Raw genomic sequence first — 14,476 nt, forward strand, 5'->3', positions numbered from 1 at the left:
AAAAAATAAAAAATAAACAAGTACACTACCAGAACACTTTTTAATGTTATAAATATCACATTTTTTAAAGCAGGGGGGCCAAAAACAAAAAAATCAGATCAGGTGGGGGAGGACGATTAGTGGTGCAGGGAAAGAATGACATACATGGAGCTGCTCTATTCTGACACACACTGGAGGGGGAAAAAAACCTTCATGATTGTCATCTGATTTACATTCCTCACTTTTGGGACATTTCCTGTCTTCATGCTCGGTGAAATTGAGCTTATGGACTGCCGCGTTGTAACTTAGTTCATTATTAAACTCCCGAGTTGGGTGCAAAGATTTTACAACTCTTTCGTGACAATTGAAAAATGTGACATTACTCTTGGCCTTTGCTCGCTAAAAAAACAACGTTGCACATAAAAATTCAGTAGAAAGAAGAAGAACAAACAGGTACAAAAGTAATGTACAAAATTATTAATGTGCGGTTATATCTTGGCAGTGGGGGGGGGGGATGAGTTGATCCACAGGCAAGCCGCATCCCTTCGAGAGACTTTTTTTTTTCTTCACTGGGAGGGCTCGTCACATACTCGTAAAAAAAAAATGGCCCCAGAATCTTTAGCACCAAAGGACCTTGTGGCTGCCGTTCGCGTGTTAATGGTTCCCTGCCACACGCACAAAACACAACAGTACATGAGTAAAATCAGCACCTGCGTGACTCTATTTTGATTTACAAGAAAACCACAGCCCCCCCTACCCCCGAAAAAAAAATTAAAATAAATAAAAGTCACAACTGACCAAGTGTCAATTATTTTACATTACAACCGACGTCACTTTTTTGTTTTTTAACTGACACCAGAAAACGTTTTATAGCATCTAAAATACCCAAAACATGCAAATGCAAAACACCAATAATAATGACTTAAAGTGTCCAAAATCTGCAAAAAATTGAGCTGCGAATTGGGCATTTTCAGAAAGTCCCGCCCCCCTTTTCGTGACGTCACGCCAAGACGTCTTGCATTGCTGGTGAATCAAAACAATGGCTTCAGATTTGGAGAATATGCTTTCTTGTTACACATCCAGTTATGAATATGATTCAAATTGTCCTGATGAGCAAAGCATACATGTTTGCAATCGATTAAAGAATTTATTTGGGCCATTTTGAGGCAAACGGGGGGGAGGGGGGGATGTCTCAAAAAGAGGCAGAAAAATGGCGACCAGCTCCGGTGAGGAATGAATCAGCTCGTTTCCACAGCTCTGATACATTCTTTCCATGGAGTTTGCCTCCCTCTGCTGGCGGCCTTTGGGTGTAAGACATGGTTTAAAAAAAACAGTACAGCAAAATACATTGACGTGATGGAAAGACGCTACAATGCGTCTTTTTTTACGGTGAGGAGGCGGTCCTTTTCTGACGTCACGTACGGACTCGTCACCAACTCAAAAACAAGACTTCCTGAATGTTCAGCGCGAGTCTTAAAACGTAAAATATAGCTATATGCGGTGGAATCTTATTAAAATACGCCCAGTAGAAGTCATGTGAAGCCATTTTACAAATTATGGACACAATTTGTCCAGAGACGTCTGTTGTCCTTTACGAGTTTTGAAAAGGCGCTTACAAATTAAATGTATTATTATTATTATTATTATTATTATTATTATTCGCAATCCGATGCAAAATGATGTCAGCGAAAAGCATCAGAAGGTGATTGTTTTTAAATTTTATTTTGATTGTCCACAATAATCAGCCAATATAATTAAATGAATCTAAATATCCAGAACAAGCAAAACAACTTTACTTGTGTGTGTGTGTGTGTGTGTGTGTGTGTGTGTGTGTGTGTGTGTGTGTGTGTGTGTGTGTGTTTTGAACAATAACAGCTTTTAAGCTAGCATGTTTCTAAGCTGTCATCGCACTTCCAATTACAACGCGCGACAGCTTGTTTGAAGCAGTCTGCTCTTATTACAGCTTTGCGTTGAGTACACATGACGTATGTCTGTAGGGCGGTGGGAGGTGCGGGGGTGTTAAAAAGTTACTACATTGGGCACCATCCTGTGTATAAAGCCATACTTTGTTCTTGACGGATGCTTTCTAAAAGTCTTGGAGATGACATCAGTTCATCAAATGACACCAGTGGATGTACACACCCAGTTGTATCGGTTGCACTCAAGGCACCAAGGCTTACCTGATAGACAGTGGGACGTTGCTATGGCGATGCCATATAAGTGAGATCTCTGGTCCGGCAAATATTCGTCAGTGAGCTGACCGCTGTCTTTGCTGACTGTGATCACACCGTCCCTGTGAGGAAAGGCCGACCCAATTTTTTTACATTGATTTTGTTATTTTGGTCGCGGAGCAGTTGAGACTTGAAATTCGCAGACCGGAAACCATTTTTGTCGTTGCTTTTAAATTTCCAGTTTGAAAGCGCTACTTGTGTCAGCGAAGATGACTTTTGAGTAATTCAACATTTTATTCACGTATATTTTTGTCTTTTGTTTCAATAGGAGCTATTCTACTGGCCCAACAAATGTGGGATGAAAATAAAATAAGATTAATAAAACATTTTGGACCAATCAGGAATAATGAAAAGGCCTTACAATGTGAACATCATCATTTTTAAGCAACTAACAATGATGCTAATAGCCTACGGCCTTAGCATCATCGCTATTTGGAAATGGGACTGCAGGCGAGGTGTCATGGCTGCCCGTCCTCTGCGCCGTGAGCTTTACGTTTGTAACTTTTTGTTTAATGTTTCTTTCATTCGCCAGTGGATTCTATTTCAACTCGCAATCCAGTTTTAGAAGTTAGACTTTGATTCGCTTGAGTCGTCTGGCGGAGTACATTAGCGCATAGCTCACAGTTAGCGGGTTTTTCTCTGGAGGCCTGGGCCCAAATGGACAGCAGCCTGGTAGCGGTCGTACAACAGAGTAAACGGAAAAAATGTTGATAAAAAAATAAACAAAGACGCTCACCTCCTCCAGTCAGTGTAGTAGAAGTAGTTTCTGTGGTAAACCATGCTGAATGGGTAGTTGAGGCTGGGGTTTATTACCCTTCGCCCCGAACCGTCTGGGTATACGCACTCCAAGCGCTTGGTGCCTGAAAGACAGAGACCCAAATGCCAACGGTCGGCAGTCATTACTGATGGGAAAACGAAGCTTCATGAAGCGCTTGTGATCTTTTTTGACTCCTCCAGATGGGGCTCTTGGTTGAAATATGAAGGTTCGTACAAAGGAAATATCTTTGAAAAAAAATCACTGCATCTTTAAAGGACAACCGACACCATTTTTTTTGTTTCCTAGCTGACGTCAGAAAAACGTTTTATAGCATCGAAAATACCCAAAACACGCAGGCTGATATATGAAGCTTCGCTTTCCCTTCACTACTGTTGAATCCTTACGGAACGATCCATTTGAAATAATCGCTGTGTTTCTGTGAAGTCATCAGCGCAGTGCTGAAGAAGTGCAACACATCGCTCAGTTCACATTATCGTCGCGTCACTAAACATGAAAAGGTGAAGCGATTAACTCCCAAGTTTATTTCTTGAGCGCCTTAAAGGACAACCGACGTCTCCGGACAAGTTGTGTGCATAATTTGTAAAATGGCTTCAAATGACTTCTAGTGAGCGTATTTTACAAAGATTCCACCGCATATAGCTATATTTTACGTTTTAAGACTCGCGCTGAATATTCCGGAAGTCTTGTTTTTGAGTTGGTGACGAGTCCGTACGTGACGTCCCTAAAGGAACGCCCCCTGACTGAAAAAAAGACATTGTAGCAGTTAGCAGCTTCTATCACGTCAATGTATTTTGCTGTATTGTTTGGTCTGAAAACCTTGTGTTGCACCCAAAAGCCGCCAAAAGAGGGTGTCCAAGCTCTATATATCAGGAATTTATCAGCCTGTGAAAATGGAGGTGGCCACAGGAGGTCGCCATTTTGTGCCTCTTTTCTGGTGATCGTTTCTCCCCAATGTTGCCTCAAAATGGCATGGAATAAATTCTTTAATCGATTGCAAACATGTATGCTTTCTTCTTCAGAACTATTTGAATCATATTCATAACTGGAGGTGTAACAAGAAAGCATATTCTCCGAATCTGAAGCAATTTTTTTGATTCTCAAGCAATGCAAGACGTCTTAGCGTGACGTCACAAATTGGGGCGTGACGCCACAAACGGGGGGCGGGACTTTCTGAAAATGCCCAATTTGCAGCTCATTTTTTGGGAGATTTTGGACACTTTAAGTCATTTTTATTGGTGTTTTGCATTTGATTAAAAATATCATCCTGCATGTTTTGGCTATTTTCGATGCTATAAAACGTTTTTCTGATGTCAGTTAAGAAACCAAAAAGTGACGTCGGTTGTCCTTTAAAACAGACATTGCTGTCTACAAAGTGCTGGACACGGACGAAGTCTCATATATCTAACAATAAAACAGTACATTTGTAACTTTTTTAAAACAGTATAAAGCACAAAAAAAGTCAAACTCAGATCAAGTCCGAGTCACGCTGATTCCAAAGCCAAAGAAGACCTTTCCAAACTTGCTCCGATGTAGTTATGACAAGAATTCTTCCGCACTCTTATGACTTCCTCCAAAAAGCCTGGGAGAAGTAATTAGTTACTCAGCAAAGTCACATACGAACATTTTGACAGTGTTTCCATTTATTGTACCACAGAGAAAACAACAATGATGGATGATTGATGACGTTAGTGCCGAAAAACGGCAAAATGGAGTGAGTTGCCAACCTATGGTTCAACGGCTTTTGAATACCTGCATCGGCCCAGCAGATGTGCCCGGAAGAATAATCGTACGTCAATGCGTTGGGCAAACCGATCCCCTCGGAAACCACCACGCGGCGATTCTGACCATCCACTGACGCGCTTTCAATCTTGGGAGCTTCTCGATTCCAGTCGGTCCAGTACAAAGAGCTACAAAGGGGAGACAAGGTGGTTTGGATCAAACAGTTTACACTTTTTTGGTTTTTTTTTTAAATAAAAATACAAAAAGTGATGTCACAACATGCATGTGCAAAATACGATGTCTCGAAAAATTTCCACAAAATATTTTTCCCTCCTCAATATTTATTTCTTTTGCACGTCATTCATGTCATATTATGCGCATCGCATCACAAATGTGTTTTGTTCAAATTGGAAGGTGCATTTGTTTCTTTAATATGAATGAGTACATACAAATATCAGATTAGCATGCCCCAAAAAAGTCATAATTAACTCATTCACTGCCATTTATTCGGGAATTGAAAAGCATGATGTGGAGCGCCATTCTCTAATTTGTTCTGCCTTTGTTTTTTTCCTTGCGGGGTTACCGATAAAGCGCTGGTTAGATCTCAAGCATTTGCCTATTGTCCATGATAGTGCTTTGTTACAGCTTCCGCTGTTGTTAAAGCGCTGTATAGATCAATATGTACGTATTGTACTGTATTTTGTACAGTCTCCTCCATTTCAAGCTCAGCTAACTCCAGACCCATACAACTTAAATTAACATTTTTTTCTGGTGAGGTATCTTACGCTGAACTGAATGTTTATGTAGCCCTAAAACTCAATATTCTTTGGGTCCTGCAATTTGAGTGAAAATGACAAAAACCCTGGCACTGGAGTGGACACATTTTTGCACATCGTCTGGCAGTGAATTCGTTAATAAACAAAGGACGATATTGCTTGTTTTTTTTTTGCAGAAGAATACACAGAATGTCTGTGAGCATATTTACATTGTCCATTTAATATTTTTGTTATCATTTATTTTTAAATATGTTGGTTGTAAGATTGCACCACCAACACCACACCAATCAATAGTCTATGGCATTTTCCATTATATGTTAGCATGGAGCTAACGCAGACATTTTGAAGGCACAGTTGCCAATAAATCCACATGTACTTGCTTTGATGACTTGTTTGAACTTCAACTGAAAGTGGCATTAAACAGTTTGAAGTCCCTCCCTTCTCGGATAAAAAAAAACAACATACAGTAAAGTCTCGTTATATCGATATTCAAGGGAGTCCGAAAAAATATCGATATAACTGGGACTATCGATATATCCGATCCTGTTTGCATGTAATTTTCTCTGTGCGTGCATAGAAATAGTATCGATATAACCGGGACTATCGATATATCCGATATCGATATAACGAGACTTTACTGTACTTTTCTGTAAAATTGCTGAAAACTGTGACGTTAAATGAATTGCTGCCAAACAAAGCAAAAAATACACATTTCAATCGAGTGATATCTCCAAAACAGGAAGTTGTGCCACTTGTATCTGAAGGAGGTGATGTACTTCAATTAACGTTGGCTAATTGCAACCACAAAGCTGGCGGAATCTTCCGATTAGTTTTTTTCCCTTCGGACTTTACTTAAGCACATCCATACATCGGAGCAGACTCTAAGACGGAAATAGAACAAGTTCAGTCAGCTCATCAAAGATGCTCAGTTCTATGATCACAGCTTCAGGCAGTGTGTGTGTGTGTGTGTGTGTGAGTAGGCGGCGGGGGCCGCTTTTCATCATAAATGATAGCATACAGGTGGGAAGTGGATTGGGAAGGAGGAAGTCGTACACAGCACAGCGTTCGCAAAGTTTGAAGGCAGTTAATCAGTCGGATAAAACAAGACTCGTCCGAGCAGATGTTTGCGCAAGAGTGTTGGCGCGCATTCGTCGTTTATCATCATTTCGTCGCTTTGTGTGTGTGTGGAGTGGGGGGTGGGGTGGGGTATATGTTCTCACGCACTTGTATGCTAGACACACAAAACAAAACAACGCAACATAACGTAAGTGTACACATGTGAAGCAATAATTGCCTTGGGTGCTTGGCTTTTGGTCGGATAATGTGCGCGCGCACAGACACACACACACGCATACACACACACGCGCACACACACACACACACACACACACACACACACACAGATGCATGCAATTGGCCTGAGGTTAAAAACTAATCACGACAGACATTTTAAGTTTCATTATTTGGCTTATAGCTGTTGTGTTTAATGATGGATTAAACACATACACACACACACACACATGCATTTATGCTGATGAGCTATGATTAATTGCAATGATGGAAAGCAGATGTTATTCCTGAAAAGCCGACTGCCGATGGCCTCGTGCTCTCGCGTTGTGTTTATGAGTCTTGGCGCCCGTCACTGAGAGAGCCTTAAAATTTACTCGCGTCTTATAGAGAGTAAACACATGTTGCGGGGGTGATTGAAATTTTTATCAGCCCGTGATGGAGTTGTATGGAGGCTGCCATGTCTCCAATATGGAGCAGACCAGACTCAACAAGACGTCAGTACTAATAAATGAGATCCAATACTTGTTGGTGAACCGTCCCGCAGTGGATCACCTCTTGGTTGCATCTGGGGTCGTAAGGCCTAAACAATTCATTTTAAGCAACATCGCTAAAGGTGATGGGAAAATGAAGCTTCATGAAGCACCTGTGATATTTTTTTACTCCTCCAGATAGTGCTCTTGGTTAAAAAATGAAGGTTAGTGCAAAGGAAATGTAATAAAAATCCACTGCATCTTTAAACCAAAAGTGCCATCTAGATGAGTCAAAAACTAACACAAATGCTTCATGAAGCTTCACTTGGCCATCACAATAAATGAGATCCAAGACTTGTTGGTGGACCGTCTCGCAGTGGATCACCTCTCGGTTGCATCGCTGGAGGGTTCGTGGGTCGTAAGGCCTAAACAATTCATTTTAAGCAACATCGCTTAAGGTAATGGGAAAACGAAACTTCATGAAGCACTTGTGATATTTTTTTACTCCTCCAGATAGTACTCTTGGTTTAAAAATGAAGGTTAGTGAGAAGGAAATGTCTTAAAAATCCAATGCATCTTTAAACCAAGAGTGCCATCTAGAGGAGTAAAAAACTAACACAAATGCTTCATGAAGCTTCACTTGCCCATCACATATCGCTATGTGAAATGTTCATGTTAGAATTTGGAGGGGAAAATAAACAAGCAAACAAACTGCTTCATACCCTGAACCATTTCATAGCCAAAAATAATCAAATCTGCTCATATTAAAACCTCAGGACAATTTAGAGTGGTCCATTATCTTCCCACGCATGTTGTCAGAATGTGGGAGGAAAGTGGAGAAAACCAACAAAGGCAACAAAGTGGAGAAAACCGACAAAGGCACTGTGAGGCCAAAGTGTTCAACAGTCCACCGCAGAGCCGCCTTAAAATCGAAATCTTGAGGGGAGGACATTTTTTTAAGTCATTCACCCCTACTGGGTTGAGTTACAAGAAGGAGAATCGTGAACCTTACCCGGTGGATGACACCACGATGATGGCCCGGGGATTGACCAAATCTCTGTCAAAAAGTGTCCTCCTATCGCTTCCGTCCAGGTTAGATCTTTCGATCATGTCCGGGTTGGAGTCCACCCAGAACATCAGCCTTCGATTGACATCCACTGCCAAACCTTCTGGACTGACCAGATCTACAGATCATGAAAACAAAAAAATGAGGCAGTGTGTGTGTGCGTGTGCGTGTGCGTGTGTGTGTGTGTGTGTGTGTGTGTGTGTGTGCGCGTGTGGTAGAGAATAGACAGAATAGAAGTTATCATATTTAAAAGTTTCATGCTGTTATATACTTAGTTGGCTGAACATGTGTGACTACATTACACAATGGTTTCTTGTGCACTTTGATTAGAACAAGAACAAGCCTGTCAAACTGTCATCCTCGGGTAATAAATTGAGTTTTGTTTGGAAAGGAGTATTTGTGGATACCCAACCCAGAGCGGAAGGGAGTACTTGATACACCCATGTCCGAGAAAAGCTCATTCGCCAGGTTACAAATCTATCAGTTCATGGAAAGGCCGCCTATTAAAATGTCTATGTTCTGTTGGTTTATGGATGTTGGTGCTTGGGAGGTCCAGGGACGTGGTATTCAAATCAAGAAGACTATGTTTTACTAATGTATCAATTACATTTCCATATACTCTCAATAAATAGCTGAGCAGAGGGCTGAAGAAGTTGGACGTCGGTCATGTGTGGCTGCATCCCCTGCCAGCAGTCAAAGACAATCTTCCTGTGTTTGAGCCTTTGTTCACAGTGTCTGAACAAACGTCCCTGACAGTGTGTGTGTGTGTGTGTGTGTGTGTGTGTGTGTGCGTGCGTGCGTTTGTGTGTGCCACTCACTTGAGTTAATGAGTATCTCCGGCTCAGCTCCTGGCACCATTGACGCTCTATTAATGGTACGTGCAGACAAATCTGTCCAATATACTTGATTTTGCTTGCAGTCATACGACAGACCCACAACGATAGAACCCTGCACACATACACCCACACAATGACAAGATAATTGCAACACATTTAAAAGAAAGTTATTCAAGTCAAAGTTGCCATCTGTCCATTTTACATGGAGTGTCAGTATAGTTCTGGACCGGCTGGTGTCTAGTCTGGACCCATTCAGAGGAAGTGCTCCTATTTTCTGTCCCTGCGCATACAGCAGTGTGACATCAGTGTGTGAGAGTGGCGTCACATCCGGGCGGGGAAACGGGCGCACGGTGGGCGGGGCCACCGAAGGAAGGCCTGTAACAAAATGGAGAATTTGGGTCAAAGTTGTCACATACATTTGGGAGGTTTTGACAAAAGATGTTTTGTCAGAGATGATCCAATGCTCACATGCAGGCTTGACAACATCATTTGACCTGGTGCCGGGAACCTCTCGGCCATCCTGGTCCACACACCAGCAGTAGGTGGTCTCGCCATAGCACTGGATTGGACTGAGAGAACGGAACAATGTAAGAAATTATTCACCTTATTCAAGAAACGGTAGCTCCATGCTGTGACGATGAAGTACTCTAATGTGGCCACGCAAGCCCTTGTTCATACGATCGCTATCAAGGTTGGACTTAAAGAAACGTATTGCCCATTTTTAACTGCTCCCTTTCTTTCCAGGACGTGCGCTCACTCATGGCGTGCAACAGGGCTCTGTTGGCAGTCCACTGGCAGTCGCACCGGTGGACTATTGCAACTATGTGCCCCAAGTATGTCACTGAACCTCATTTGAGCCATGCACGTTAAAAACTTGGAAAACCGAAACAGTCAAATGGCATATGTAAATTTGGGCTTCACATAGTTGATACTTGTCTTCGCATGTATACAGCAGTTCAAAATCCACTTACATAATTGACTCATACGACCGAGATGAGGAACTACCTGAACTGCCCATCTCTGTCACATTGTGGCAGGTACTGTTGCGGCTCGGGTTTCCCACCGTAATGCTCCATTAAACTGCTTCTCCAGCGCTCACAAACACTCTCGGGACGCTCGGTAGGAGGCACGTAGACTGCAAAAGGACACATCAATAAAGCTGAAGATCTCAGATACGATTGCCAGGAATCCCGCGGGTTTATTTGGAGGCTGCACGAGCGGATCGGCAGGTATCCAAGTCGCAGTGATCGGCAAAGTTGGGATCATGGCGACTTGGCTGTCTTCGTTCATGGAACATGTTTAATCTCAAATCCAAAAGGCTCCCGAAGGTGTCAATTTGATATGTGGAGTGTCTCTCCTTTTCTTTGTGGAGGGCAGTCACAAGTGATGGGAAAAGGAAGCTTCATGAAGCACATGTGATATTACTTTGACTCATCCAGAGGTCAGTATAAAGGAAATGTGTTAAAAATCCACAGCATCTTATTGTCATATTATTTGTTATTTTGTTTTTTTTTGTTCTTTTGACTTCAAGACGGCGCCACGACAGTGGCTGCCTTCCCAGCAGCTCATGTATTTCGTTTTTCTACTTTCATTTCATCACTTTGCTGCTGTGAAATGTAAATTTGTCCACTGCGACACTAATAAAGGTAAATCCAAATCCCAATAATCAAGTGCGCTTTATACATGGAAACCATTTGAAAATACACCATTCATTGGAGGTGCGCCTTACATGCACTTTTGTCAGCAATTGTTTTTAGACGTGTACAGTATACCGTCTTTAGATATAAAACTTCCCTTGATGGGATCTTTTACGATCCACCCTCGTTTTTTTTTGTTTGTGTGTGTGTGTCGGTGGATATTCTCGTCACCCTTTCATGACTACCTAAGTTTGATACGTGCCTTGATTACAAGCGTTTCATGAAGCTTCACTTGCCCATCACTAGCGGTTACAGTGGGTTTGTTGTTGTCATTCCTTCAAGGAATAACGGCCACAAAGTTATTTTTCTCCCAGGCATGTTAACGACCGGATGGTATGCAAAACCGGGCACACAGCAACCGGGTTGTTGTGACCACCAGAGGCTTTAGAACCGAGGAAGCCTTTTGGACTTCAGGTGAAACATCTTCAACAAACAAGAAGATTCCATGTGACTTGATTCATCCGTTGTGAAACTATTGGAATGATCTTCCTGGCTTTAGTTTACAGTACATCACATCGACGGTACATGTGAAGGGTGTGATTAATTGTGCGCAGTGTCACTTTGTTGACACACGCGCACACTTTGTCTTGCCTTTGTGTTTACCTTGTAAAATCCAGCTAATAAGTCACTTTACTGGAGAACATTAAAATTTACAGTTGGTTCTCAGAAAAGGCAGCACATGTTTCAAGATGCAGAGGATGACGAAGGACATTTGTATATAACGTAGGAAAGCAGACACCTACAAGTGAACGTCAAGTGACAACAAGCATTCGGGTGTCGGGCGTCACCCTGAAAAAGGCAGTGTTTGCTTATGGTTTGGTTGCCAAGGAAACCGTCCATCCGTCTTACCACAAGACAAACTCTGAAGATGTTTGGACAGTTATAAAACTTTCGTTTACAGCAAGAACTGCTTTTAGCCTATGTGAATGTGTGTGCGCGTGTGTCGGTGTGTGTGTGTGTGCATGTGTTTGCGTGTGCATGTGCTTCAGATGGAGAACGGCTGAGTGAAGTCATTAGGGCAAGAGGAAAACATCTAAAAGGACATGAAATGTGGGGCTGAAGAAGCATTCTCAGCTTACTGGGACGGTCACAGTCTACAGGAGAAACTCCAGCCGGCGTTCTTGATCCTGCTCTCTCTTGGCCGTTGTTGTCCACACACCAACATTGTCCAATGGAACCATGGCACTAGAAAAAAACAAACGATAATGACTTGATACGACTAATAGCGGAATAGCAAGAATATTCAGTTTCATGCCATTTCATATCGACATTGATCTATTGTGGGCAGAAGGGCCGCATGAAATGACGTGGCGGGCAATATCCAGCCTGCGGGCCTTGAGTTTGACACGGTATAGATACTACTATAGAGAAGACAAACGTCGGAAACCTTGTTGAATCTACCTGTTGTGATGTGTACTGGCCATTAGCATCACACTGAGGCACAAAGGCTCCCACCAGTGGATAACCCTCCGGACTGGTTGTCTGCACACTTGCTCTGTGGTGTTCGCATTGAGTTTTCGGACGTTGATCTGTAACGTTGATCGGACGTTGTTTGCAAACAAACAAACAAACAAACAAACAAACAAACAAACAAACAAACAAACAAATACATAATTAAATTAATAAATTAATAAATTAACGGTTGAGAGACTGGAAAGAAACAGCATTGTCATATACAGTAAAGTCTCGTTATATCGATATCGGATATATCGATAGTCCCGGTTATATCGATACTATTTCTATGCACGCACGGAGAAAATTACATGCAAACAGGGTCGGATATATCGATAGTCCCGGTTATATCGATATTTTTTCTGACTCCCTTGAATATCGATATAACGAGACTTTACTGTATCTATCATTCAGGGATGGGCAAATGAAGCTTCATGAAGCACTTGTGATACCTGTCTACTGCAAGTCTATATCTTACCCGGTCTCTCACAGTCGATTGGTGTTGTACCAGGTGGAGTTCTGGTTCCGGATCGTTCCTGTCCATGGCTGTCCACACACCAACAATGCCCAGTCGAGCCGTGACACTGAAATGGGAAGACTGTTTAAAAGCAACATATGGCAAATAAATTCATCAATTGCTTACCTGTTGAGGTATGTACCGTCCGTTAGTATCACACTGTGGTACGAAGGCTCCGAGGATAGGCTTGCCGTCTGAACCGGTTGCTTGTACACGGTCTCTGTGTGTCTCACAATGAGTTTTGGGGCGTTCTGGCAGGGACAATTAAGATCATACTTTGGATGATACATTTATCTGGTACATTCGTTCTTGACTGTAAGCATGAAAAAAACATTGAAGTTCAGACCTTGATTGTCACAGTCAAAAGGTGTTGCACCGGGAGAAGTTCTGGTTCCAGGTCGTTCCTGCCCTTGGTTGTCCACACACCAACAATGTCCACTCGAACCGTGACACTGGAATAAAGGTTCTTTCGTTCATACTTAAATAATAATATATAAAATACTAATAGTTCTCCACAATGGGTTCCTCCCAAAAATACTTCCGATGCAAAACTATTGGCCCTAGGTGTGAGTGTGAGTACGGAGGAGTATCAGAATCAGAATCGGGAATCATGTATGCTTGTTCGTCCCCGTGTGCTCTGTGATTGGGTGGAAACTGGCTCAGGGTGTCTCCTGTCGACTCCCCAAAGTCAGCTGGGTTCGGTTCCAACACCTCACACGACTCTTGTGAGTAGACAGATCAGAGAATGGATGGATATTGTGTCTGCTGTCCTTAATCCAGTACGTGGATTTTGACAGAAGAGGGAAACACACACACACACACTCAAAAACTTCCTAACATAGATGAGGATATGGCATAAGTTGAAAAAGACATATTCTTGATACGTCTCATCTTTACCTGAAGAGGTCTGTATTGTCCATTTGCATCGCATTGAGGTATAAAGGCTCCCAATATGGGATATCCATCAGGACTGGTGGTCTGTACGCTGTCTCGATGCTGCTCACAGTGGCTTTTGGGAGATTCTAGGGATTACATTGCAATGTTACGCTTGGATTGAAAATGCAAGACCAGATAATAGGAAGTAGAAGCGCAAGAAACAGTTTAAATTGGCACCTGGGTTGTCGCAGTTGATGGGTGTTGTACCGGGAGGTGTTCTAGTACCGGGTCTTTCTTGTCCTTGGTTGTCCACACACCAACAATGTCCAGTAGAACCGTGACACTAAAATACATACAATGTTTTCGCCGCATAAAGACCCGCCAATTTGCTTGAGGGCTGGGGACTGGTCTTGTTGAATATGTAAAAAAATATATACTGCATCACCGTGTTGGAAAAAGTACCTGTTGAGGAGTGTAGTTTCCATTAGCATCACATTGGGGCACATAGGCTCCCGCTAGTTGATGACCATCTGGACTTGTGGTCTGAATGCTTTCTCTGTGCTGCTCACAGTGACTTTTAGGAAGTTCTGGAAAGTACATTGGAAAGTTATACTTTAATTAAAAATATAAAAGCATCATCGGAGTGGAAAGACAAGGAAAGGTTAGCTTTGCCACCTGGTGTTTCACAGTCAAAGGGCGTCCCGCCAGGTGGAGTTCTGGTACCCCGTCTTTCCTGTCCTTGGCTGTCCACGCACCAGCAATGGCCAGTTGACCCATGACACTAAAACA

General features: G+C 42.4%; 1 protein-coding gene across 1 annotated transcript in view; it reads right to left on the minus strand.

The window, feature by feature from the left end:
- Positions 1-21: 21 nt before the first annotated feature.
- The window catches only part of nid2a (nidogen 2a (osteonidogen)), a 50,746-nt gene continuing 36,291 nt past the window's right edge, over positions 22-14,476 (minus strand). Inside the window, exons 43-60 of the mRNA XM_089008055.1 lie at positions 14,363-14,468; positions 14,150-14,274; positions 13,925-14,030; positions 13,709-13,833; positions 13,158-13,263; positions 12,938-13,062; positions 12,773-12,878; positions 12,244-12,371; positions 11,922-12,027; positions 10,151-10,280; positions 9,614-9,714; positions 9,348-9,520; positions 9,128-9,257; positions 8,256-8,427; positions 4,738-4,895; positions 2,947-3,070; positions 2,160-2,272; positions 22-644 (exon numbers count right to left, since the gene is read on the minus strand). Of these exons, the coding sequence (XP_088864181.1) occupies positions 634-644; positions 2,160-2,272; positions 2,947-3,070; positions 4,738-4,895; positions 8,256-8,427; positions 9,128-9,257; positions 9,348-9,520; positions 9,614-9,714; positions 10,151-10,280; positions 11,922-12,027; positions 12,244-12,371; positions 12,773-12,878; positions 12,938-13,062; positions 13,158-13,263; positions 13,709-13,833; positions 13,925-14,030; positions 14,150-14,274; positions 14,363-14,468 (2,145 nt within the window). The 3' untranslated portion in view covers positions 22-633. The remainder of the gene's footprint in view (positions 645-2,159; positions 2,273-2,946; positions 3,071-4,737; positions 4,896-8,255; positions 8,428-9,127; positions 9,258-9,347; positions 9,521-9,613; positions 9,715-10,150; positions 10,281-11,921; positions 12,028-12,243; positions 12,372-12,772; positions 12,879-12,937; positions 13,063-13,157; positions 13,264-13,708; positions 13,834-13,924; positions 14,031-14,149; positions 14,275-14,362; positions 14,469-14,476) is intronic.

The sequence above is a fragment of the Hippocampus bargibanti genome, linkage group LG01, assembly GCF_051943395.1.
Source record: "Hippocampus bargibanti isolate YZ-2025 linkage group LG01, ASM5194339v1, whole genome shotgun sequence".
In the NCBI taxonomy this organism is placed as follows: domain Eukaryota; kingdom Metazoa; phylum Chordata; class Actinopteri; order Syngnathiformes; family Syngnathidae; genus Hippocampus; species Hippocampus bargibanti.